The sequence below is a fragment of the Pogona vitticeps genome, chromosome 2, assembly GCF_051106095.1.
Source record: "Pogona vitticeps strain Pit_001003342236 chromosome 2, PviZW2.1, whole genome shotgun sequence".
Classification (NCBI taxonomy): Eukaryota; Metazoa; Chordata; class Lepidosauria; order Squamata; family Agamidae; genus Pogona; species Pogona vitticeps.
This window is the reverse complement of record NC_135784.1, coordinates 272,857,908-272,885,505: the sequence shown is the minus strand read 5'-3', so window position 1 is coordinate 272,885,505 and position 27,598 is coordinate 272,857,908. Positions and strand designations below refer to the sequence as shown.

General features: G+C 42.4%; 1 protein-coding gene across 2 annotated transcripts in view; it reads right to left on the bottom strand.

Moving 5' to 3' along the window:
- Positions 1-2,476: 2,476 nt before the first annotated feature.
- Positions 2,477-27,598, bottom strand: part of EDIL3 (EGF like and discoidin domains 3) — a 314,619-nt gene continuing 289,497 nt past the window's right edge. For both annotated transcript variants that reach the window (XM_072992583.2, XM_078386383.1), the window contains 2 exons: positions 22,950-23,105; positions 2,477-5,286 (listed from right to left, as the gene is read on the bottom strand). In XM_072992583.2, the coding sequence (XP_072848684.1) occupies positions 5,137-5,286; positions 22,950-23,105 (306 nt within the window). In that variant the 3' untranslated portion in view covers positions 2,477-5,136. The remainder of the gene's footprint in view (positions 5,287-22,949; positions 23,106-27,598) is intronic.

The window sequence follows — 27,598 nt, the reverse complement described above, 5'->3', positions numbered from 1 at the left end:
AGTGCATCCTGCAGTACCAAGACTTCATATAGAGATAAAATGAATCAAAATAAATTGTTTGTCTGTCAATATATGCAAAATACACCGGGAAGTTACTCCTTTGTCAGCTTCACTAAAAACCAGACATTGAGCATGTTTTTAGATTAGGCGCTCCCTCAAGTGACAAAAAATATCTGCATGGCACAGCATGTGATCCCCCCCTCACCCCAGTATCTTGCATTTATCATGTTTTGTGAGATTACTGGCTATGAGGTAAACACATGCTAAACCAGCAAGTCTGATTGCCACTGCATGTATCTTAGAGGAAATGACATTTCAGACGGAAAAATACAACTTCCTCTTAATGTCTAGTTTGATTCTGACAGTAAAACTTGCTATGACGTTAATTGTCTGAATGTAACTGATGTGTGTGTTTTTGTTATGTAGTTAAGCAAACAGTCTTGGGGTGGTCAGCCTGTTCTGATCCTCAGACAGAAATGATTTCTTGTAAGCAGCTATTTAAATTTAGAAGGAAAGACCCACTAAGCCAATTGAATTTTTTTAAAAAAATTCAAATAGTACATTCTGAAATGTAATTTTTGTTGAAATTAAAAACCTCATTCAAACCTTCATCCCTGAGGCTACCCACTCTTTCCCCATCAGAAATGTGAAGGAATGTACATATTAATTGCAATGCCAAGATGGACTTCCCATCCAGTTTGACCTGAAATGAAGTAGGAGGGTGGTCCTGTCTTTCACCTCCCAGTCTCTTTCAGCTGAATGGGAACTTCCCAGTGTACAGGGTCTATAATCAGTTTTTTAAAAATGTCAGAGGCATTTCTTTACAATTACAACACTTAACAGAAGCAACATGTCACTAAACGTCCCAACGTATAGTTTTAAAAGTAAACAAAGCTTTCAGGCTCATATGAATTAACTGGTAAAGGTGAACAGAGGAAAATAAGAAATGCAGCTATTTCAAGTTAGAAGCATAATGAACAGAAATAACTATTTCCTCAATGTGATCCTATTTTTATGGATTCTAAACTATAATACACTTGAGTTTACTGCAAGTTCAAAAAAGCTTCATTTAAATGTTTTTTTTTTTAAAAAAAGGAAAATGTACTAACAAATACAGAACTGTTTTACAAGAAAGTAGTGGCTGGCAGCTCAACGTGCTCTATCTGTTCACTGTCCATTCAGTGGCTGTGAGCTGTAGCAAAAGTAATTCAGGATGGAGTCATCACATCAAGGCCTGCAGTCTCTTAGCTGCAGAAATCTTGTTTTGTCTAGAGAAGGCTTTAACTTCCACACCATTTATTTCAGTGTGTCATTCAGCAGATTAAGAGTCGGTGGTTATTACCCAGATTGATCTAAGGTAGTCTGTGTGCTTTCTTAATTGGACCAATGTGTTCTATAGAGTACTGTGTGTACACACATTCCCTTGCTCAATAGACGGGCAGGCCTGCAGCATCAAAAATGGGTGCTGCTTTGATGGCCTTAATCAACTGTTCAGGGTGGGTCACATGCAGACTGTTGATGTGAGGTCTGTGTCTGCTGTCTACATAAAGGCCAAATGGATTTTGTTTGCTACACACTGTACCACCAGATGAGATGACTACAAGTGCATAAACATGGCCCATAAAGTAAGAGAAAAGAATGAAGTCCCATGACAGTCTAAAGTCACTCAGGTACAAGCAACAATGCAGCCTTTTTAATACTCTAGAGCAATGATCCCCAACCTTGGGCCTCCAGATGTTCTTGGACTTCAACTCCCAGAAATCCTGGCCAGCAGAGGTGGTGGTGAAGGCTTCTGGGAGTTGTAGTCTAAGAACATCTGGAGGCCCAAGGTTGGGGATCATTGCTCTAGAGCAGGCCTACAGAATTGCAGTGGAGCAAGTAGGCTGTGAATGGCAACATCTTCATAAGAGCCTATAGTGCAGAATATGAACAGTGTGTGTCTTTTAATGCTACTTTTGGTGATCAACCTCATTCCATCAGCCTTTTGCAACTTTAAATGCAATTACGATTGACTTTCTCTTTAAAATTGTTCACTACAATTGAAGATCACTCCATAGATAACACTTTTAAGAAATGTTAACACAGTTACAGACAAGACAGTAACAGTCTAGTGGATTTTGTAATGCAGCACAGATCCAACTAAAAACAAAACAAAATCATTAACTTAACAGTGTTGCACAGAACATTCCTTACACATATGCAATTTGCTTTGAATAGGTTCTCAAACAGAGATCTCTGAATATCCTTGTCTAAGCCTTACAAAAATAGACATGTGAACAAACACACTCTCTGAACTGAGTGTTCATTATGTAGACAGACACTTCTTACTGATTCCAATTTTTTTGGGATATGCTTTCAAGAGCGGTTCCCTTGATGGCTGTAAATTCATGTCCCGAATTTTTTGGTGCAGATCAGATGTCACTATCATTACACAGAGGACAGAGATTAGATACAGATTGCATAATCCTTTCTTGAGCATGGGGGAAATTTGGACTATAGGATGATTAGCTGTTCATCATGGTCATAGCTTCTATGCTTACATATACAGTATACATATCTCATAAGAATGCTTACCAGGATGTATTAATCACACACAAACACACACACACATACAGAGAGAGAGAGAGAGAGAGAGCATATTATGAAATTAAAATAAAAAACTTTGTTGGACCTTTGAGGTTATGAGATGATATCTAAGAATTATGAAGGAAACAGACAGCATATAAGTATTGTGTTAAAATGAAAGTGCTTTGCAGGATCAGCTATGATCATCATCTGTCAGGATCCTCTGCACCAGCAGGAACATCACATAAGAAAAAGCCATTTGTTAAATTGGGGTGGGCAGCCATTGCCCTCCAGATGCTTTCACCATTGGTTCTGCTGGCCAAAAGTAACTGCAGTCTAACAACCCCCCCAACCCTGTATTAAGCCACAACTGTGTTTTCACACACATTTGCTGCAGCTATGGCTAGGCAGAAGGAGAAATGGGGATTTCCATGGTGCTTTGCCAGCCACCCTGGGCAGTTCTTCCAGGGATAACAGCGTCTTCTACTATTATGGATGGGCACGGACTCATGTTGCCCTGGGAAAAAGTAACTGTATGCATAAGAATAACGGCATATGTGGCTCTCCAATACTGATTGGTATGCATTGCATCTTCAGTCCATTCAACTGAACATCAACTTTTTTGCACCTTCAGATGCAAGATCTGCTGACATAACCTGGTCAATATGGTGGAGATGTGGCTTTATGGCAAATTATCATCTTAAGAAGTTTCTGTAAAGCAATAAGCACCTCCCTCAAGAATATATGCTTCCTAGAAGAGGTGTGCTGCAATTTATAAGCCAGCTCTAAGTGATAAATGACAATGTTTTACCCAGTTGGAAATCATGACGCCCTTCCATCCCCCACTCCCACCCCCAATAATTCCATCTCTTCCACAGTGAGAGAAAGCTTTGCCTCTATGGAATCCAAGTTGCACTAGAATATAAGAAGGTGGAATGTATGCTGCGCAGTTTAGCTGCCACCTAGTACTATGTGTGGCTTATCTTCTTGCCATGGGCATACCCCTGCTGGCTAAGCCTCGTGTGTACTTCATCTTTGACAAGCAATTAACATCCAACAACCTTGCCAATCCAAACCCTCTGCCTTTGCTTTAGAGAACACTGAAACCCTCCTCCTAGCCATGGATGTCAGTGGGTAACACATTTGATCACAGAGCTAGGAATGTGCTTATACGGGAATGAGTCAATCTTCTTCTGAAGCAGAACTCTGCATTTGATACTAGATTCTTTGCTGCCTCCTGCCTTCTGAAAAAATCACAACATACATTCAGCCTTTTTCTCTTGTCTCTGTTTTTTTGAAGACTGACCCATGTCTGAACCCATTCCTCCCTCTGTAGTTTTACAACATCACCATTTGTGGATCCAGCAGGAATGGTCCTCTTCACCTTGGGTGCCCAAAGCACTTTGTAGAGATAATGGCATATGAACCATCCAGCCCCAAGCTTCACATCACTTGTTCCCATTAGTCTGAAGAGCTGTTGCAGGACAGTGTAGTAGCGGAGTTATGCTTCAGACCAAGATTGCATTGTCTGTATGTTCTGGCATGCCACCCTGGACCTCACAGTCACTCTCACCCACTGAGCCAAGGGAGGCTTCTCAAAGAAGCCATATTCTTGGCAGCTTCATAAGTAAGAAAACAGAAGACAGCAGGTACGTTATTTTTACAGCATAGCTATGTGCCTGCCACCCTGCTCAAGTTACTGAAGTCTTGAATATGGTCATCGGTCTTTCAGTATCCTTTAGGAAGAAAACCACAAGCTGATTTCATTGACAAAATCATCAGATTTCTTACTGATAGCAGATCCCCACCCCCACCCCCAAACCCAAGTTGATTTATTGAAAATCAACATCAGCAGTTAGTGTGAGTAAAGAAAAAGACATCCTCAGCAAGCTTAATGGAAAGCATAATTAATGGAAATAAAATCCTGGGTGTGTGGATTTGCCTGTGTTTGTAAAGGAAATTACAAAAGGCAGTTTGTAACATCAGGAGGACTGCAGACCACAGAGATGCTTTCAAAAAATATCATTAATGTTGACAATGCTCAATAGGCACAAGGGAATCAATCAAATGCAGTCATCCCCGAGAAAAACTTATTGCTAAAGCTGCAGTATTACTATTTTTGCAAGTAAGACGATAGTGTGGTTTCAGAAACAATGGATACATCTGGTCTTTTTCAAGTCTCAAACGAACTCCCTCATACCACTTTCGTCTGCCTTGCAAAAATGCTGCTGCTTTCTTTTAAAATCCTGAACCACATTTTAACCAGTGTGAAAAACTCAGAAGCCAACTTGAAAGGTCAATTGTGCAGCAAAATAGATTCCAAAGGATTGAAAAATAAAACTAAAACAGATTTAGAAGGACAATAAAAATAAATAAATAAATCAGATTTGGACCATTTTAAGGGCAGGCTTAGACCTCCTTACAAAAGACTGTGGCCTTCCAGAAAGTGAGCACTTTTTCATGAAAAACCCATCCAGCTTCCTACAGGTTTTGCACAGTTTTTCTTTTCCCTATGGAGATTTCTTTTTAAAAAGGAATATCAAGAGTTGTGCTGTTAAATGAATATCCTTATCAGTCCTCTTCTGTACATCCCAAAAGCTCTGACCGTAAAGTGATCCGGCCATACCATGACCATGGGAGGATCCTCAGGTACCGTGCATAGATAGGAGGATCAATGACGTTCTTTCTGTGGGTGTCATTGTCAAAATTTCCCTGGAACACCTGCAAAGTGACCAAAAACATCCAGTTACAATAAAAAAGAGAAGGGGGGGGGAGGCTGCAAAAGGACAAAGGTGGCATGACGTAAGCACATGGAGAAACAATGATAGAAATATAAAGAGATGCCATTACTGAAAAGATAACCCAAGAAAGGAAAAGATAAATAGCTTAAAACAGACAAACAAGCAGACGGGTGTTTTATTCTTCCTGGGCAGTATTTGTGTTTCCACAGGAATATAAATGGCTACACTTAAGTCCACTTAATAGTGAGTGAGTCCCACTGAATTAATATATACTTACTTTTAAGTAAATGTACTTATGGTCATAATGCAGGCAATCTATAACTATCTGAACAATTCAATTTCTTAAATTTCTAGAACTGGCATTATAGCACATTCCCCCCTGGCCAACCTTTTAACATTATTTTTAAAGAAATATTTTATGTATTCATTTGATTTCTAAATATAATGATATACATGAAAATAAGATGATACCAATATGCAGTTATGGAAAACAACAAAATTTCACTTGTCAAAAAGCACATTAAGTTTTAATCGGCAGTCAACACATGTCGTTGGTTTTTGCTGCTAAGCTTCTCCCGTGGAGATATTATATAAAATGTCTTCATCCTTAAATCCATGAGTGGAGGTGAAAAGAAGATCTAAAAGGGTTCTGTGTGGAAGTGAAGAAGACAGAAAAAAAAATAAAATCATTTAATAAACTCTTATAACTGGAAGGGACCCTCTGGATCAAGGAGGCACAGAGAGGAACTGAACTCCAGATGCCTAAATTTCTGTGCTATCCAGCAGTCTGCCACTCTCTTATGAGACGGAAAGATCTTTAAATTGTGCTTTAGGGTACTGTCAGCAGACCAGAGCATAAGAAGAAAATTATTGTTTAATACACTCTAAAAATGCCAGGATTATTTTTATCATGGGTGTGCAGCTTGGAGATACATGATTTTTCCTTAAAATTTGCTAATGAACGAACTGCTATCTCTCTCAAATGCCAGCCAACAACAGTTCTAAACAATGAATAATACTAAGTTTAAATGTCAAAATGATAAACAAGGTCAACTTTAAGGTGTATTTACTCAGATAGGATAAACTAATATGCAGGTAAATAACTTCGTCCTTTTGGTCTATGCCAGCCGTATACATGAGAGTATACATGAGCATTATACTAGAGTGGCTGCTTATGTAACATGGGGAAAAGAAACGTGATATGTGTCCTCCAAAAGACAAGTGAAGGCACAGGTTTGCATAACTTTTGGACATGCTTATTTACATGTAGAGATCAAATCCAGAAACAATTCATTGAATGATAGTACTGTAAAGATTAAAGGGATTTTCTGTCAGTGCAGAAAATCCACAGCTGAAGCACTCCTCATAGGTAGCCATTCAACCTATACTTAAAAATCTTAACTGAAAGAGAGTTTACACACCCATCCTGCCTCCCCAGGCAGTCCATCATTGAATGGCTCTCATTGTTAGGAAGTTCTTCATAATGTTTAGTAAAAAATTTGCTTTCTTGAAACTTGAATCCATTATTTCTGGCCCTGTCTTCTTGAACTGCAAAACCAAGCCATTTCTCATGTGACAGCCTTGAAATATTTGAAGATAGCTGTCATATCCCCTCGCCTGTTCTTCTCCAAGCTAAACATTCCAGGCCTCCTAAATCTCTTCTCATAAAACTTAGTTTCTAAATCTCTTACCAGCCTGGTTGCTCTCCTCTGGACACATTCCAGCTTCTAAACATCTTTCTTAAACTCTGGTGCCCAGTATTAGGCACAGTATTCTAAGTAAGGCTTGACTAAAAGAGAATAGAGTGGTACTATTATTTTCCACTTCTGTTGATATTCCTAGTATAGTATTTCCCCCTTGCCTCTTTTTATTTTTTGCTCATGGCTCATGTTTAGGTTGTGATCAATGAAGACCCCTAGATCCTTTTCACATCTATTGCTTCCAAGCCAGCTTTTGCCCATCATATATTTGTACATCAGATTTTATCCTTCTTCACGGATTTGCTGCCTTGTCATGGCGAAGGGGTTTGAGTAACTCAGGGAAGCTATGGGCTATGCTGTGCAGGGCCACTCAAGACGGAGAGGTCATAGTGGAGAGTTCTGACTAAACGCAATCCACCTGGAGTAGGAACTGGCAATGCCACTCCAGTATCTTTGCCAAGAAAACCCCATGAACAGAAACAAAAGGCTAAAAGATATGATGCTGGAAGATGGGACCCTCAGATCAGAAGGCGTCCAACATGTTACTGAGGAAGAGCGGAGGACAAGTACAAGTAGCTCCAGAGCTAATGAAGTGGTTGGGCCAAAGCCGAAAGGGTGCTCAGCTGTGGACGTCCCTGGAAGTGAAAGGAAAGTCTGATGCTTCAAAGAAAAATACTGCATAGGAACCTGGAATGTAAGATCTATGAACCTTGGTAAGCTGGATGTGGTCAAACAGGAGATTGCAAGAATAAATATTGACATCCTGGGCATCAGTGAACTAAAATGGACAGGAATGGGCGAATTCAATTCAGATGATTATCATATTTACTATTGTGGGCAAGAATCCTGCAGAAGGAATGGAGTAGCCCTCATAGTCAACAAAAGAGTGGGAAAAGCTGTAATGGGATATAATCTCAAAAATGATGTTAATACGAATCCAACATCACAGTAATCCAAGTTTATGCTCCAACCACCAATGCTGAGGAAACTGAAATTGACCAATTCTATGAAGACTTACAACACCTTCTAGAACTGACACCAAAGAAAGATGTTCTTCTCATTCTAGGGGATTGGAATGCTAAGGTAGGGAGTCAAGAGAGAAAAGGAACAACAGGGAAGTTTGGCCTTGGAGTTCAAAATTAAGCAGGGCAAAGGCTAACAGAGTTTTGTGAAGAGAACAAGCTGTTCATCACAAACACTCTTTTCCAACAACACAAGAGGTGACTCTACACATGGAAATCACCCGATGGGCAATACCGAAATGAGATTGATTATATTCTCTGCAGCCAAAGATGGAGAAGCTCAATACAGTCATCAAAAACAAGGCCTGGAGCTGATTGTGGCTCTGATCATCAGCTTCTCATAGCAAAATTCAAGCTTAAACTGAAGAGAGTAGGAAAAAGCACTGGGCTAGTCAGGTATAATCTAACCCACATCTCTTATGAATACACAGTGGAAGTGAAGAACAGATTTAAGGAACTAGATTTGGTGGATAGAGTGCTTGAAGAACTTTGGATAGAGGCTCGTAACATTGTCCAGGAGGCAACAACAGAAACCATCCCAAAGAAAAGGAAATGCAAGAAAGCAAAGTAGCTGTCCAACGAGGCCTTAGAAATAGCAGAGAGGAGAAGGGAAACAAAATGCAAGGGAGATAGGGAAAGTTACAGAAAACTGAATGCAGACTTCCAAAGAATAGCAAGGAGAGACAAGAGGGCCTTCTTAAATGAACAATTTAAAAAAATAGAGGGAAATAATAGAAAAGGAAAAACCAGAGACCTGTTCAGGAAAATTGGAGATATTAGAGGAACATTTTGTGCAAAGATGGACATGATAAAGGACAAAAATGGGAGAGATCTCACAGAAGCAGAAGACATCAAGAAGAGGTGGCAAGAATACACAGAGGAATTATACCAGAAAGATTTGGATATCCCAGACAACCCAGATAATGTGGTTGCAGATCTTGAGCCAGACATCCTGGAGAGTGAAGTCAAGTGGGCCTTAGAAAGCCTGGTTAAAAACAAGGCCAGTGGAAGTGATGGCATTCCAGTTGAACTATTTAAAATCTTAAGATATGATGCTGTTAAGGTGCCAGCAAGTTTGGAAAACTCAACAGTGGCCAGAAGACTGGAAAAGATCAATCTACATCCCAATCCCAAAGAAGGGCAGTGCCAAAGAATGCTCCAACTACCGTACAATTGCACTCATTTCACACGCTCAAAATCCTACAAGGTAAGCTTCAAGTGTGTGTGGACCGAGAACTCCCAGAGGTACAAGCTAGTTTCCGAAGGGGCAGAGGAACTAGAGACCAAATTGCTAACTAACATGCGCTGGATTATAGAGAAAGCCAGAGAGTTCCAGAAAAATATCTACTTCTGCTTCATTGACTATGCAAAAGCATTTGACGGTGGACCACAACAAACTATGGCAAGTCCTTAAAGAAATGGGAGTGCCTCACCACCTTATCTATCTCCTGAGAAACCTATATGTGGGACAGGAAGCAACAGTTAGAACTGGATATGGAACAACTGATTGGTTCAAAATTGGGAAAGGAGTACGACAAGGCTGTATATTGTCCCCTGCTTATTCAACTTATATGCAGAATACATCATGTGGAAGGCTGGACTGGAAGAAATATCAACAACCTCCGATATGCAGATGATACCACTCTGATGGCAGAAAGTGAGGAGGAATTAAGGAACCTTGTAGAAAGAGGAGAGGACAAAAAATGGTCTGAAGCTCAACATCAAAAAAACTAAGATCATGGCCACTGGTCCCATCACCTCCTGGCAAATAGAAGGGGAAGATATGGAGGCAGTGACAGATTTTACTTTCTTGGGCTCCATGATAACTGCAGATGGAGACAGCAGCCACAAAATTAAAAGATGCCTGCTTCTTGAGAGGAAAGCGATGACAAACCTTGACAGCACCCTAAAAAGCAGAGACATCACCTTGCTAACGAAAGTCCGCATAGTCAAAGCTATGGTTTTTCCTGTAGTGATGTATGGAAGTGAGAGCTGGACCATAAAGAAAGCTCTTGAGAGTCCCCTGGACTGCAAGGAGAACTAACCTATCAATTCTAAAGGAAATCAACCCTGAGTGCTCACTGGAAGGACAGATCCTGAAGCTGAGGCTCCAATACTTTGGCCATCTCATGAGAAGAGAAGACTCCTTAGAAAAAACCTTGATGTTAGGAAAGTGTGAAGGCAAGAGGAGAAGGGGACGACAGAGGATGAGATGGTTGGACAATGTCATTGAAGCTACCACTATGAATTTGACACAACTCCGGGAGGCAGTGGAAGATAGGAGGGCCTGCCGTGCTCTGGTCCATGGGGTCATGAAGAGTCGGACACGACTAAACGACTAAACGATGATGACGATATTTGTACATCAGATATTATCTGCATGACTGCAGCACTTTGCATTTCCCCCGATGAAACTCATGTTTGTATTGACCCAGTTCTCTAAGGCACTCCACAGAGTGTACCATCCATCTCTACCAGCAGAAATAATTGACAACCATTGTGGGAGAGTTGCAGGAGTTGCATTTAGAAGCATAAACACCAGAGGGCGTCATTTTGGTGGGAAAGTGTTCTAGTGGGGGAACAGTGGTTCACTTTCACCCTTCATCCATCTGCCCCTTGTCTACATAAGGAAGACAGCAGTTCACCTGAGGACCCAAAGCAGCTCACAGCAGATAAAACAGCAGATTTGAAAAACTATATAAACATATTTAAAACACTATATAAATACCATATCTAAAAAAAATTAAACAATTAAACCTAGAGTCAAATCCCTCTTCAGCTATGGAAACTCACATGGACGGTGGCAATGATAAAATTACTCCTTAAATATCTCACTTACCTTGAAAACCCTATTAGGGTTGCAGTATGTTTGATGCAACTTGATAGCACATTTAAAAAAACCATGACTATGTAGAATTAGCATTAGCTTTTATACAAAGCCTGCTTTCCATAGGACTCGAACATGAACTTAGATGCACTACTGAAGTCTAGTGTACTTAATCTAATATTAAACAGCATAGTTCTAGCAGTGTGAGAAAATTCACCATGTTTGGCTATACTGTAGGTGTTATACTTCAAGTGTTGTAAAGTGCGCATTTCTGTTAGGACTCTATTTATCTTTCTCATTTATGGCTGAGGGACAAGGGATAGCTGAGGGAAAAATTAAAGTGTATTATGAAAAATAACATTTTTCTGTTACAGTCAGATTCCATTCAAATTATGAGAAAACCCTGGGTAACTCAGTCTGTTTAATCCCCTGGCATAAAGATTTTTGAAATGTACAATTTATCTTTGAACAATAGCTGTGAGATGCAATTAAGCTGTCCTCTTTCCGGTATTTACCAGAATTTCACACAGAGGAAACTCCCCCTCCCCACCCCAACAATAAACTAGAACATCTTGAAAATATAACAGGGTTATTATCTTTAATGAAGCTTTTCTCCCTGGCAACTGGCTACAGCAAAACTGAACTATTTTTCTTAGTGTCCTTAAGGATCAATGGTAGACTGGAATCTACAGAGAATGAATATTTGTATCATACTATCAGACTATTATCTTGCAAAATAATTTGTGCCATTATTCTCAAACTAATAATCACATTTGCACACATAATATGCCTCACTTTTCTGATCTAATGATAGTCAGTGTGGTAGAGTGGTTTGATTACAAGACTGCAACCAGGGAGAGCAAAATCAGGTTCTCACTGAGCCATGAAACATCCTGGGTAACTCTGTGCCACTCAGGTGGTGATTACTTTGACAAATAATGCAGGAAATGTTCAGGGACTGTGTCTGCACTTCCCACTCCACCAGAGTGATCACTCTAAATTTGTGGCACCGGTCCTGTTAAAACTGGAGGGAAATTCTGATGTGGACAAAGTCCATTTTATGTTATCTGTGGAGGTGTCTGGAATTCTGGAAAGAATTGCAGATTTCATCAGCTCAATTGTGAGAAAGTGAAGGCTTGCTTTCAATTAAATGTCTTTGAAGGGTTTGGTCTTTTGCTTTCCTACCTCCTGGATTTTGTATGTGTGGGGCACTTAATGAAAGTTAGGTGACTTACCTGTAACTTTGGTTCTTTTAGTGCTACTCTGTGAATTCACACAAATGGGTTATCCTGTGCCTGCGCAGGAACGTCCGGAAGATTCTAGAGCTTAAGAAAAAAGAGTCAATTAGCTCCCCCCCCCCCCGTGGGGTATATAAGCCCTGCCTCCTTCATCTTCCTTTCAGTTCCCTAATCTGCCATTACTGTAAGTTAGATAAGCATGGTATCATAGAATGGTACCGTGACAGATAGAGGGGAGGAAGGGATGGATGTGTGAATTCACAGAGTACCACTAGAAGAACCAAAGTTATAGGTAAGTAACCTAACTTTCTTCGTAATGGTCTCTGTGAATGCACACAAATGGGTGAATAGCAAGCTGTACTCACCGGCAGGAGGGTCGTCACGTTATTGCCCGTCCAAACACCGCATCATTTTTGGCTCTGACGTCCAGTCGGTAGTGTCTGGCAAATGTCAGAGGGGTAGCCCAGGTGGCTGCCTTGCAAATGTTTTGCAGTTGGACACCTTTGAATAGGGCTGTCGAGGTGGAAGCTGCTCTGGTGGAATGTGCTTTTAAGCCCTCTGGAAGAGGTTTCTTGGCTAGCTGGTAAGCCAGGTGAATGAGCTGAACAATCCACCATGATACTGATTGAGAAGAAGCAGGAGCACCTTTGCGTGGTCCGTGGTAACATAAGAAGAGACGCGGAGAGCGTCGGATGGACTTGGTGTGGTGTAGGTAGAAGGCAAAGGCCCTTCTAACATCAAGAGAATGAAGTTTGCGCTCCAGCGGTGTAGTTGGAGACGGGAAAAAGGTTGGGAGCACAATGGGCTGATTGACATGGAATTCTGACACCACTTTTGGGAGGAAGGAAATGTCCATGTATAAGGTAACTTTATCTGGGTGCATCTGTAGGTATGGAGGGTCCGACCTTAGGGCAGCAATCTCGCTTGCTCGTCTGGCAGAAGTAATGGCTACTAGGAAAGCTGTCTTCAAGGAGAGAAGTTTTTCAGAGCACATAGCCATTGGTTCAAATGGAGGTTTAGTAATGGCCTCGAAGACCAGTGGAAGGGACCATTGGGGTGCAATGGTTTGGGAGGGTGGTCGTATGTTTTGGAGACCTTTTAAAAATCTTTTGAGTGTAGGGTCAGAAAAAAGCCTCGCAGAGTATGATCGAAGAGGCTGGTGTGCTACAATCACTGAAATGTAAACTTTAAGCGTAGACTGAGCAAGTCCCATATTGAAGAGATGCAGCAAAAAGGTAAGTACCGTGCGTAGAGAAGCTGGTACCATGCTCATGCCTTTAGATTGGGCAAACTTGGTAAATGCTTTCCATTTGCCCTCGTATAAGCGCGCGGTAGAGGGCTTTTGTGCATGGTCTAGCACCTCACGGAAGCGGGGGTTATCCTCCACGCCGTCAGGCGAAGGGACCAAACATCGGGATGGAGGAGAGCCCCGTTGTTCTGTGACAGGAGGGATGGTATCTGAGGTAGATGGTAAACGTCTTGTGCTATTTCTGATAGGTGAGCGAACCACGGTTGCCTCGGCCACCAAGGGGCGATGAGGATTGCATCTGTACCGTACCGCATTATCCTGGTCACAGTCCTGAGAAGCAGTGGTATTGGAGGGAACAGGTACGTTAGTTCCCCTGACCATGGTATGAGGAAGGCGTCTCCCAGGGAGCCGGTGCCCATGCCCACCCTGGAACAGTATCGGACACACTTGGTTTTGCGATGGGATGCAAAAAGGTCCAGTGTGGGCTGTCCCCATCGTGTGCAGATATCGTGAAAGACTGTCTGGTTCAATGCCCACTCGTGCATCCTGGTAGGGAGCCTGCTCAGGTGGTCCGCCAGACAATTGTCCTTGGAGGCGATGTGGATCGCCTGCAGGAAAACATAGTGGGAGCGACACCATTTCCAAAACTTGATGGTCAGCTGGAGGAGACGCGCTGATTGTGTTCCACCTTGCCTGTTGATGTAGTGCATCACTGTGGTATTGTCAGTTACCAGTTGCACTGCATGGCCTTGAATGCAAGGGAGGAAGGATTGAAAAGCCTTCATGACGGCTAACAGTTCTAGCTGATTGATGTGCAAGGTATTTTGGGTTGGGGTCCAAAGACCGTGAGCACGGAGGTTCTGGCAGTGCGCGTCCCAGCCTGAGGGGCTGGCGTCGGTGACGACCTGTATGGACAGGTGAGGGGAGTGAAACGGTCTTCCCCGTGACAGGTTGTTGGAGCTGGACCACCAGGCGAGACACCACGCGGCCTGAGGAGGAATTATCAGCCTCTTGGACTGTGGGTCTGTCACGGAATCGAACTGGGTGATGAACCAAGACTGTAGGGGTCTGAGTTCGAGTCTGGCGTACGGTACCATCAGCCCTAGAACATGTTGGATGTAGTGCGCTGTAAGCATGGCACACGGTTTGAGCTTGCGCACGGCTGCTTTGATCTTTCGAATTCGTTGTGGTGGGAGAAAGGCCTTTGTACGAGTAGAGTCCAAGGTTGCTCCTATGTAGGAGACTACTTGAGAAGGTATGAGATTGGATTTTTTTGCATTGATTTTTAGTCCTAATTTCTTTAGGGTGAACAGGGTGAATCTCGTGGCCGAGAGCACTTTGTGATAGGATCAGGCCACCAGAAGCCAGTCGTCGATGTAAGGAAAGATTTTTATCCTTTGGGTTCGTAGGTACGCGATGACTGTTGCCATGCATTTTGTGAATGTCCTGGGGGCCGTTGAGAGCCCGAACGGTAAGGCAGTGAATTGGAAGGTATCGTGGTGGAACCGGAACCGGAGGAATTTTTGGTGAGACGGGTGGATGGAGATATGGAAATATGCATCCTGCAGATCGATGGTGACGAACCAATTTCCCTGAGACAAGAGGGGAAGAATGGAGTCAAGGGTGAGCATACGGAATTTCTTGTGAAATATGCATCGGTTGAGGTCTCTTAAGTCCATGATGGGCCTTATATCCCCATCGTTCTTGGGGACTGCAAAGTAGTGTGAGAAAAACCCATCAGTACTATCAGATGGAATTTGGATTATGGCCTCTTTAGATAACAGGGATGAGATTTCTAAATGCAGCGGCTTGGAAAAGGGAGTAGGCCTGACTGAATTTGGTGGAGGGATGCGGAAAAATTCTATATCCATGTTGAATGATACTAAGGACCCACTTATCAGTAGTGATGTTTTTCCATTCTCATAGGAATGGAAATAGTCTTGTATAGGAGGGAGATTCATGAGAATTGATTACCCCTATGCTGAGTCTTGCGAAAGGACTGCTTAGGGCTACGAAAGCAATGAACAGTGGCGTAGGAGGCTGCTGAACTTGGTAAGTGCGGTCCTGCTGTTGCTTACTGTACCGAGAGGGCTGGTACTGAGTAGACGATTGGTATTGAGGCTTTTTGTAAGCAGACTTATGGTACTTATACGGCTGGTATGGTACGTAAGATTTCACTGTCTTTCTCATCTTATGGATATTGTCCATAGTCTCGTCAGTTTTAGAGTTGAATAGTCCCGCAGCATCGAAGGGAAGGTCTTCCATCTTGGTTTTGGTGTCTTCAACGATATTGGCTGTTCTAAGCCAAGCGTGGCATCTAACAGCAATGGCAGTCAGCATGGATTTAGAAGCGATGTCAGCTGTGTGTTTTGCAGCAAATCGCTGTTGCCTGGCAAGGGTGTTAGCCTCTTCATAAACGTTAAGGGCATCTGCCTTTGCGGGGTCAGGTAGTGATTGCAGTACTGGAACTATCCTGTCCCACAAGTGCTTCTGATAGGCGCCCATGGCGGCCTGGTAGTTAGCAATTTTAATCAGCATTGCGGCGAACGAATACAGCTTCTTTTCAAAGGTGTCTGATTTTTTTCCCCGTCTTTGTCAACAGGTGTAACTGATGATCTGGCATGGGATTTGTACTGAGTAGTTTCGACCACAATGGAATTGGGTGAAGGATGCTTGGCCAGAAAGTCAGAATCCGAACCATGAGTCTTATCATGATGCTCAAGCTTGCATGGCACCTGTACCAATGTAGGAAGTTTGTCCCAAGAAGATTTTACCATCTCAAACAGCAGGAATGAGACTGAGGTTAGGAGGAGAGGTTTTATCCTGCTCCATATCATGGAAGACAAGGTCCCGTTCTTGTTGAAGGATTTGTGCATCGAGATGCAGGGTTTTCGCCATCCACATGATAAGCTGTGCATAAGATGAGAAGTCCTCTGAGGGCTAAGATGACGAGCCTTGGGCAGCAGTGTCAGGGGCGTCAGAGTCGGTGGACACCGTAGATGGATTAGACGACTGCGAGGCAATCGAAGGAGTACGCCTCGGTACTGTGTCTTCTGGTGCCATTTCCACATCCGATTGGGTGGACTGGGAGAAGGGCATGGTATTGTGGGCATCAGGACCAGAGTAGAGTGTCGTGGCTCAAACCAAAGGGTGTCCGCCACTGTACTTAGCACGCTTGGGAAGTGCTGTAGGTACCGTAGGAAATTGCCTCTTGCGAGATGGTGCTTGAGGTGTAGAAAAGTCCTGTTGAGTATGTGGCTGACATGGGATAGAGGGAGCCACGGTATGGTGCCACGGTACTTTTGCCTGAGGCTCCGACTGGTAAGCATAGCCTGGGTACGGACACGGTTGGAACGGAGCATAAAAAGAGTGGCCAAACTGAGGTAGTCCTCGCGGACGGTACTCATCGGCTCCATCCCGAGGCTGGTACGGAGTGATATTTTTGCACTTCGCGGTACACTTTCTAGGAGTTTCATGATCAGACTCCTGTTCAGATGGAGACTCGGTATCAGCCTGCCCTGAGTATCGAGGGCTTGAATGGGCAACGGCCCATCCGGCGTCTGGCTCAGCCTCAAATCGGCCCGAGTTTGGTAGCATGCACATATGTTCCTGAGCCGTCTGGTCTAAAGGAATGTGCTCCTCTGCATCAGAGAGTCCAGTTGCTTCCCTTGAAGATTCCTCGAGCAATATCGAAGGAGCGGGAGGAGGTACAACAGGCAACTTAGCCAGTTTCTTCAACCTCTTAGGCTTATCGGTAGTCTTCTTTTTTGCAGGGCGAGAAGGTGGTTTGGCTTTTGGCGGTTTGGAAGCGTCATTATCCTTAACCGGTACAGAGATGGTAAGCAGCGGTTGGTCTGCCGAAGAGTCCTGTTTAGAAGCCTCAGCACGCGGCAGGGACAGTGCTGTGAGGGAGGCGCTTTCCATGTCTGGAGACAGAGTCTTTTCGTAAAGGAAAGCTCGAAGTCTTTGGTGCCTCAGCTTAATTGCTTGCTTTGAAAAACCTTTGCAAGAAGGGCAAGACTGATCTTGGTGTGATTCTCCAAGACAAAACATTTATCGTGTCCGTCTGATTAAGGGATTTTTTGGGAACAGACGACACACTGCTTGAAGCCCTGAGGGGCCATAAACAGAAGAGAAAAAGGGGAATTGTTGATGGGGGGGGGAAACACAATAGAACAGAAGAAGTAACTCAAAATCAGCAAGTTCTGTCGAATAACCGTTAAAAGTAAGATAAAGTAAATAATAAAAAAGAGAAAAAAGATAGCTAGCTAGCTAAGTACTTAATGGTCGATAGCTCTGCTCTTCCTACATCCTACAGGAACGGTGGAAAAAGAGAAACTGAAAGGAAGATGGAGGAGGCGGGGCTTATATACCTCACGGGGGTGAGCTAATTGACTCTTTTTTCTTAAGCTCTAGAATCTTCCAGAAGTTCCTGCGCAAGCGCAGGATAACCCATTTGTGTGCATTCACAGAGACCACTACGAAGAACCAGTTTGGTTATGTCTATTCTCTTTATTCCAATAAAGGTTTTGTCCTGTCTTGTCTTGACTGAGATGGTCAGATTCGTATTATTCCCCATTAATTACATGATACACAAGTCAATGTGAATCTTCCGGGAGTCCCGTCTCTCTCCCCCCTTCACATTTGTATAGACAACAGAGAGAGGGAGGGAGATTGAGAGAGGGGGGAGGAAAAAGTATTCAACACTTGTTTACAAGACTAGCTGGTAGGTGTCCATTTTCTTCAGCTGACCAGACATGGGTCAGGGACAAGTTTCCCTCTAAGGTGTGCACCTCTGCATACAACTCTGCCTCCCTCCGCACAGCCTTCATCCTCCTCTGTGCACCAACAGTGATTGTTTTCAGCCCCTTTGGTTCTAGTCACTACAGAATCCACATGTGGGAGGGGGGATGGAATTGCACATGTGTGGGGCAGAGCCAAGCCTAGCAGGGCTGAAAATTAGAAGGAATGTTAGTCAAGGACAAGGAAATCCTTATTTGCAGCCTGTTAAGGTAGCTCTGTAATAGCACGCCTCCTGCAAATATGGACGGCTACAGTATATAAGCCATAAACAAGGCCAATTTCTTTCTCTCTCTCTCCTGACTCAAATTCCAAAGGGAATTTGTCTAGGGAAATCTGATTTCCCAGGTGCGATTTCAAAGTGGATCACTGTGTAGTCACAGTCTTCAGCTTGATGCCCCTCAAAAAGTTGCCCCTCACTTTCTTTCAGCTTGATGCCCCTCAAAAAGTTGTTACGGGGCTATAGAGGAAAAGATGAAGATAGCTTGGTTAACTTTTGTCTTGCTGAAGGAAAGGCAGAATATAAACATGTTCAAGAAGCATGTTTCAGAGGAGGTCATAAAAAATCCCCTTGCCACCAAACCATAAACTGCAACAGCTTAGGGGGGGGAGACAAAATTCCTTTCATTTCACCAAGTATGATACTAATTACTCTAATGCTGGATATATAGTGATCTACTGGCCTCTAGCTGAGAGAAAAAAGATCACTGTTTAAGCAGTGATATTTTCCCCCCTTAGCTGTATTTTCCTGAACATACTATAATTTCAATGACTTCCAAGGCAGTCTAAATACAGACATGGCATTCATGTATATCCTCCTTTCTAGCCCTTTATAATGAACAGGAATAATAGCATTCTAAAGGCATATTTTCCCTGTTCCCCTGGGCTGCCTCCCTAGGGAAGCTAGATGTCGATTTAAACTCAGATAACTGGCAGACATAATGGCAAACAACCAGGTAGAAACAGCAGGAGCAACTGTTCTTTTCAAGTCTTCTGCATTTAAAGTACACAATTGGTGCTGAGCCAAAACAATCTTTTTTGTTCCATTGTCACTTTCATTGTTGCGAGAGAGAGAGAGAGAGAGAGAGAGAGAGAGAGAGAGAGAGAAAGAAAGAGAGAGGGTGGAACAACTTCATTTTGTTCCACCAATATCATCAGTGGCCTTGGACGATACAGAACAGTTTTGATTTTCATGTCATTTGTTTAAATGTTCCTCAAAACATTTATTGGTTATCCCTAATCAAATATGCAAAGCAGAACTTAAATTCTACAAAAGACTGACTCAACTGTAGAAGTGATGCAAAATTATAGCAGTAAACCTGGGCTTCTCCCCTTTGAAATACTGTATGTCATTCAGGCCACAACACAAAAAGGCTTACAGCTGGACCCAGGTTTAGGCATGATGGAATGGAAGAAGTGGACCTCCCTGCTTCCCCCCTGTAGAAATACTGCATAGATGTCTGAGAGATCCTGATGAAACCAGTAGGCTCTAGTCTGGGTAGAAGGGGGAGCGCCTGTAAACAGGACTAGTCCTACCATTAGGCAGAGTGGTGTTAGGCAAAGCACTGTGTAGAGCTCTTTAGAAGGGGCTATTTTCAGTGTGCTGTACAGACTTCTCACAGACAGTATGTTGTCCAAGGAAGAGCCCTTTGCTCTGGTACAATGTAACTTGCCAACAATTCCTAATTCTCAAGGACCTTCACAGAGTCTGCCATTTTGTAAAGAGAAGTCACTGTAAAGAAGGCAATGCGTGCAATGGGGAGGAGGTGTGAAGGAGTTGGCTTTGCTGGGAAAGAAGAAGGGAGGTGGCGACAAGGAGAGGAAAAGAAGGCAGCAGGGAGCAGGGAGATGGGAAAGCCAATGGAAGAAGACGAGAAAGAGATGGTGTAAACACACAGGACGCAAAGGGAGCGGCGATGCCATGGAAGTTTTGATGCTTCTCTTCTTACCTCAGGCTGCAGGAGATCTTTGGCTATCCCTGCCCTAAAATTGGATGGCGGAAGCTTCTATGAGTAGAGTTCTACTCACAGAATGTGATTCCCCTGGTTTTCAGGGATTCCTCCCCCCTCTACCTGCATCACAATTTTTTCAAAGTCTTCCCAGCTTATAAAAATTGTTGAGAGTGGGTAAACACAGTGTTGAATGCTTCCCTATAGCAAATCTGGATTCCAACATGCCTAAATGAGGTAAAATGTTTGCTGAAGAGCCTTCACTTTAGTGGATCATCACTGACTGATCCCCAATATTCCATTCTTTCACAGGGTACTGGAACATGTTGTGGCTTCTCTGTTCCAGATTATCTAGATCTGTTTTAATTTTGGCTTCACTCTGTTAAGGGACAGAGACAGCTTTAGTCCCTCAGAATTGGACAGAAGGCATGTATCTCTGTTGTTTCTGCTGGAGCTCTTGGCAGCTTTGGATACCATCAACCGTGGTATCCTTTTGGCTCACCTCCCTGCAGTGGAATTGGAAAACTTTGGCCAGTATCCTGTTGGGAATTTCCATACACAAATCACATTGTGCAAACAGTTGTTAGGTGGAAAGGTATCTACTGTGCAACTCATTGTGCAACTGATGGTGTGATTGGTTGCAAAACTGGTGCACTGCTTCAGTTGTGTGTATAGAAATCTCCAGAAGAGTACTGGCCACTGTTTTGTGGTGCCTCTGCTCCTTTTTCAGAGGGGCAAGTTGTTGAGAGCACTAAGTCCATAAATGCAGCAAAATCCATGAGTTTACTCAAGCTGTGAACTATATTCAGAGGGAAGATAATACAGTAATAGTAATAATCCTAGAACTGCAGAACTGAAAGAGACCCTATGGATCATCAAGTTCAGCTCCTTGTCAAGCTACGGAAGTGGGGAATCTAACTCCCAACTTCTGGCTCAGAAACTCTTCTTGCTAGTGAGGGTGACAGGGAATTTCATCATTACTCTCAGTAGAGCTCTTGAACTGGGCAGAGCAACACTTTACATGTAATTGCCATCTTCAGTACATAATAGAAAACAACAGCAACAAAGCACCTTCGTCTCATCAACTTCTCTGCCCTAAACATTTGGGTCTCTAAGAAAACACAGACACACAGAAAATAGAGGTAGATTACCTTTGCATTTCTCCCTTGGATAGTCAATTAATTAATAATGCTTCCACATGAGCAGGCAGTCTGCTGCTCAAAGTTTGCCTCCAGGAAAAAGATCCCAGAATCAGACACATTCCACCGTAAGCTAGTCCTAATGGGCAGATGGGTGGACCTCTCTCTCTCTCTCTCTCTCTCTCTCTCTCTCTCTCTCTCTCTCTCTCTCTCTCTCTGTGTAACCCATTTTCACACGTGCATCAATATTCACACCCAACCTCTAAAAATTTCCAACAAAGGAGAATCCACCATTTTCTAAGGTAGTCCATTCCACTTTGAAACAGCAACTTAACATCAGCATAATATTCCTAACATTTACTTAGTTGTTATTCAAATTAGTTTGTTTGATTCCCACTCTCCTTAGGAGACAGCGTGTTCCATCTAACACATGACGTCACTACAAGCAAAGAAGTGGGGATCAAGGTTGTTTGATTAGCTTCCACTGGCCTTGTTTCAGACTCATTACATTTTATAAAATCCAAATTCTGGGGCATGGTATCATTCTAGTCTTTCACCCTTTCCTTTAACATGCCATTACCCAACCAAAAGATTCTCATTGGTTCCCAATACGTACATGCAACACAAGTGGGACCATCTGAAAAAACAAACAAGCAAACACACAAAAAGCCCTTGTAGTTGGCATGATTTTGCCAAGACACCCAATCCTGATATAATGAGACAGCCTATTGATGATTCTCCATGGCCCAAGAGAAGTCTTGCCTCTAGTGCAAGGCTGAGACACCAAGTGCTTTTTTGGGTCTTAATTAGCATTGTGATCTTTTTTCCCTTTATGCAGTTAAGCAAGCAGACGACTGACAGATTAGACAGAGACAAACAAGCCACTCAATGCTACTAGTCATTAATATAACCCATACAAAAACAATTAGGCATTAATTTTCAAATTTTTTTTAAAAGTTTCATATATTTGTAGAAAATATGCCAAAATCAGTTTCAGAAGTGTGCAAAATCTGAGACTGACATAAACAAAAAAATCTCCCCATTTCATGAAATGGTTCATTTACTATAGAAGGATGAATGAGATTGGGAACTACATGCTTATGTGCTCTGAGATCATTTAATCTGAGCATGCATTTCTTACAGTATGATCTCAGCATGTTTTCTGAGAAATAAGTCACAAAACTGGAGAGTTAAAAAATCTGACAGGGAAAAAATGATTTGTGTGAAATCGGGTGCTGGAGGAGAGATCTTCAGATACCCTGGACTGCCAGAACAAGTGGGTCAAATCAAGCCTGAACTATATGTGAGGTAAAAATATTGAAGCCGAGGCTGTCCTGCTTTGGGCACATCATGAGAAGACAGGAATCTCTGGAAAATACAATAATGCTGGAAAAGGTGGAAAGCAGCAGGAAAAGAGGAAGACAAAATATGAGATGGACACAATCCCTAAAGGAAGCCAAAACCTGGAATCTACTAGAGCTGAGCAGGGCTGTTAAGGACAGGGCAGTTTGGAGATTGCTCATTCGTAGTATTGCCATAAGTCGGAATTGCCGTGATGGCACATAACAACAAATAATTGAATATATCCCTCCATAAAAATTATATCCTACATTGATTAGATTTTAATTCGACACTCCACATCTGTGCATTCAATATTAAAGCATCAGGAATGTTGAGAGTCCTGTAAAAAAGGCACTCCAAAAACAGATGCCCCATTACCTTATCCTTTTTTTGCTTTTCATCCTGATATATGGTCCAGTGCTCTCCATCATGGCTGTAGGCAAGTTTATAGGAACCCACAAACTGTACATGACCAAAATCTTTAGCTCCTTGAGTAATAATGCCTGTCACTTTTGTAGGAACAAGAAGATCAATCTATAAATGAAAAGCAAACACAACAGGGGATGTTAGAATAGATTGCATTTTCAAAATCATTTTCTATTTTATGAGAAAAGAACTTGGAGAATAATAGAATAGTGAAGTTGGAAGGGGCCTATAAGGCCATGGAGTCCAAACCCCTGCTCAATGCAGAAATCTAAAGCAAGGCAGATCTGCCAGGCAGTTGTCTAAATTTCTCTTGAATGCCTCCATTGTTGGAACACTCACCACCTCTTGAGGTAATTGACTCCACTGTCGTACTGCTCTAACAGCTAAGAATCTTTTCCTGATATTAAGCTGAAGTCTGTCTTTCTGTAACTTGATGTGTGTTCTGCACTCTGGGATGATGGAGAACAGATCCTGCACCTCCTCTGTATGACAGCCTTTCACATATTTGAAAAGTGCTGTCATCTCTCTCTCCCCCCCTCCCTGCAATCTGCAATCTTCTTCTCTCAAAGCTAAACATGCCCAGTTATTTCAGTCTTTCCTCATAGGGCTTGATTACCAGCCCCCTGATCATCCCTGTTGTCCTCCTCTGATCTTCTTCCAATTTGTCAGCATCCTTCTTGAAGTGTGGTGTCCAAAACTGAACACAACATTCAAGATGAGGCCTAACCGGGGTCACGAAGAGTCGGACATGACTAAACAACTAAACAACAACAGTACCTCATGGGTTTTAGAGACTATTCTTCTGTTATCAAAGCCTAAAATAGCATTTGCCTTTTTTGTAGCCATATCACACTGTTGGCTCATATACAGCTTGTGATCTACGATGACTCCAAGGTCTTTCTCGCTTGTAGTATTGCTGAGCCAGGTATCACCCATCTTGTAACTATGTGTTTGGTTTCTTTTCCCTAGATGCAGTACTTTGCACTTAGACCTGTTAAATTTCATTCTGTTGTTTTCAGCCCAGTGCTGAATGACCTTCTTTATTAGATCACAAAAGAAATGATACAAAGCAACAGGAGGAATGCTGAAAGCAATAAGAAGATTTTACTTGTACCTTTGACACATTGGATAAACAGTTTTCAACATCATTCAAATTATATTCCCTTCTAGTTTTATGTGCTCCGTGGATCAGAGGTCACAGGAAGGAATGGAAATCTCTCCCAAGGTGAGAGTACAGAGAGTACAGAAGAACCACAACAAAGTGGAATATGCCCCTGATAAAAACCGGCAAATTGTTCACAAAACACTCTATAGTTGTTCTGCCTCTTCTTGCTGAGAACTAATAACTAGTGATATGCTAGAATCTGGATAAATTACTCATTCTTGAATTTGCAGGTTGTTGTGGATTAGCCCTACAACATTTCTTGACTTCAATATGAGAATGGGATTACATCTCTATTTCTTGTCTAGGTTTCTGCAGTTTTAATCCAAACTAGTGCCTTTCCCTGTTGCAAAGCAAAGTACATGTCCCCCCAACACATACACAGGTGAGGGGGGCACAGAAAGTCTGGTTAAATGTTCAAAAAGATTCAAATAACTCCTCAGACATTTCCATTTTTTGCAAGAAGAGAGACACTATCTAGCTGTGCAATTTTTGTGGTTTGCATGAAAACCATTACCACTAATGGAAGAACCTATCAAGACTGACAGAATATATTTCACTGTGTCAAAGGCAAGGAGAACAGTCTTGTAGTTTCCTAATGTTCCTGTTAGTAACTAGAGTTATGTGGAGGTTCACGTAACCTGTTATATTATTCTACATCTAATTCTGTCTCCACCATAACATCAAGAGATTTTATATGCTGCTCTTTTCCTCTAAAGAAAATGGCTGTAAGGTAGGACAGAATAGAACTGAGGATCAGTTAAATCAATCAATCAATCAATCAATCAATCAATCAATCAATCAATCAATCAATCAATCAATCAATCAATCAATCAATCAATCAATCAATGGGATAATATAAATTTATATTTAAAAAAGACAACAATCAGGATTCAGTGGAGTACATCTACATAATCCTGCTGCTTCTGCCAGAGTCAGTGACCCCTGCACAACTTTCTGCAGAAACTGTGCATCCTTAGACCTGCTTCAGAGGACTGGAAAATCCTCTGGAAAACTATTTGATGCCATAGGATTTGCAGGAAGAAGGGGAGGGGGAAAAGGTCTCACTTCTACTGGCACTGCATGCTGTAATTTACCACATAAAACTACTAGAACCATTTTACTTAGATGATGTACAATAATCAATTCTATTGGTTTGTCCAGGTCATTGTTACTACTTTATTGTTTCTTCTAATAGAATACCCATAAGCAACTGAGCTGCTTACTGTTTTAGCCTTAATCAGGTACAGTGGTGCCTCGCATAACGAGTGCACTGTTCAAAAATGAATCCGCACAGCGATGCGGATTTTGCGATCGCTAATGCGATCGCATACCGATATTTCTTCACATTTTGATGCGGGAACAGCTGTTCGGTGGTTCCAAAATGGCCGCCGGAACACCCAAAATGGCCGCCGGAACACCCAAAATGGCCGCCGGAACACCCAAAATGGCCACCGGAACACCCAAAATGGCCGCCAGAACACCCAAAATGGCCACCGGAACACCCAAAATGGTCACGGCCAGATGGGGAAACATCGCAGAACGGTGAGTTTTGGGCCCATTTGGAAAAGCCCAATGGGCTTTTCTGTTCCGTTTAGCGATGTTTCCCCATAGCGAAGGTTAATCCGGAACGGATTAACCTCACTATGCGGGGCACCACTGTATTCTGTAAATATGTGTACTCTACAGGCATGGAAGGGAGCCCAATAACCCTCCCCTCCCTATGGCTGCATTCAGCACATGAAAATGTGAGTATGAAGAAGGGGAGATGGTTGTATCTGTGTAGGCTCCACACATGAGCCATACTACACAAAAACATTGGTTTCCAGGTCATGTGGGGAGCCAGGAAGCTACAGCAGCCTTTCCTTCTTCAGATTAGTGCTTTTGTGTGTTGGAAGTCACAAAGGAAGGAACTAAACTAGCAGTTTTCCTCCACACATGTGGAGCACACACCCTTTCGTGAACAAAACACTCTACATTTGTTCTGTCTCTCCTTGCTGAGAACTAATAACTAGTGATATGCTAAAATCTGGATAAATTTTCTTGAATTTGCAGGTTGTTGTGGAGTAGCCCTACAACATTTCTTGACTTCAATATGAGAATGGGATTACATCTCTATTTCTTTTCTAGGTTTTTGCAGTTTTAATATAAACTAGTGCCTTTCCCTGTTGCAAAGCAAAGTACACGTCCCCCGCCTAGAGTGGTCGCAATGACCAGATAGGCGGGGTATAAATGGAATAAATAAATAAATAAAATAAATAGAACTCCTGAGCAGAGCTTTTAAGGAAGTGGATATATGCTGTTCATTGTCCTTTCCTTTCCTCCGCCGTGTTTGCTCGCATGCCTATACTGGGGGCTTAAATTGTAGCTTTCCTTCTGGCAAGCTTTAGGGCACTCAGGGGCCTTCAAGGTTTTTCACAAGACTTCATGTTTGGGTCAGTTTGGCCTCGCAGCTGCTGTTACAGCAGATCAAGACTTCCCCAGGAATCTTCCAGCCCTCTCAGATATGGTTTAACTTTTGGCTTGACAGATTTCAGCCTCAGAGTGCTTCTTCTGTTTTGCTCTGTACTCTTCCTTCGTCAGCTAATATTTCAGACTTCTTCACACTCTGGCTGACACATTTCAACTGTACTTCCCCTTCTGCCATTGTCCTTACTTTCCCTGTGATTGAACCAATCTCAACCAATCAGCCTGTTCTTGGGTGGAAGTTCCCCTCTGCTCTAATAGACCAAGAGGTTGAAACGTAATGTTCACAGTAATCTTACCAATTTGATATTGAATCCATCACACCAGTGTCAAGGAACATAAATGTTACTTCATATAATCATTCTTGTTAGCAGCAACTATTTAACTCAGCAGTGTCTTTAATTTAAATAATGCTAACATACAAAGTGGCAAGTTTCAGCTCTTCCTTAACAGATTTCCTCTGTAATCTTCCTTCTACAAAGATTTGGCTCAATTGGCAAAATAAAGATCATTATCGGGGGCTCTACCTGCATATTCATCTGTCAAGTGGTCTCAAATGTGTTTCATTATGCTGAGTATCTCCCCAATGCTCCGTATATTTTGTTAGCAAAGATAATTCAGTTTCTCCAATGCAAAATTAACTGCACTTGGAACAATGTTGCACACAGCCTCCTTGATCCCACTTTCCAACAGAAATCAACCAACCCCATGTTTAAACCATAAAGATAATATTTTACTAGCTATTCAAATTGCAGACTATGTTACCTTTAATCGTATGTCAATCTAAAATCATTTGGACTTTCCAAATTCTGACTGTTATGAAAAGACTCCTCCTGATAGGCAGCCATTTAACATACCCAATACTCCTGACAACTGGAACTGATGCTTTTGTTTCCACTAATGTTACTACTCTTTTTCAGATTCCTCCTGCTATTTACTGGTAGACACTGTGACAGCTTTCTGTATTGTTTTA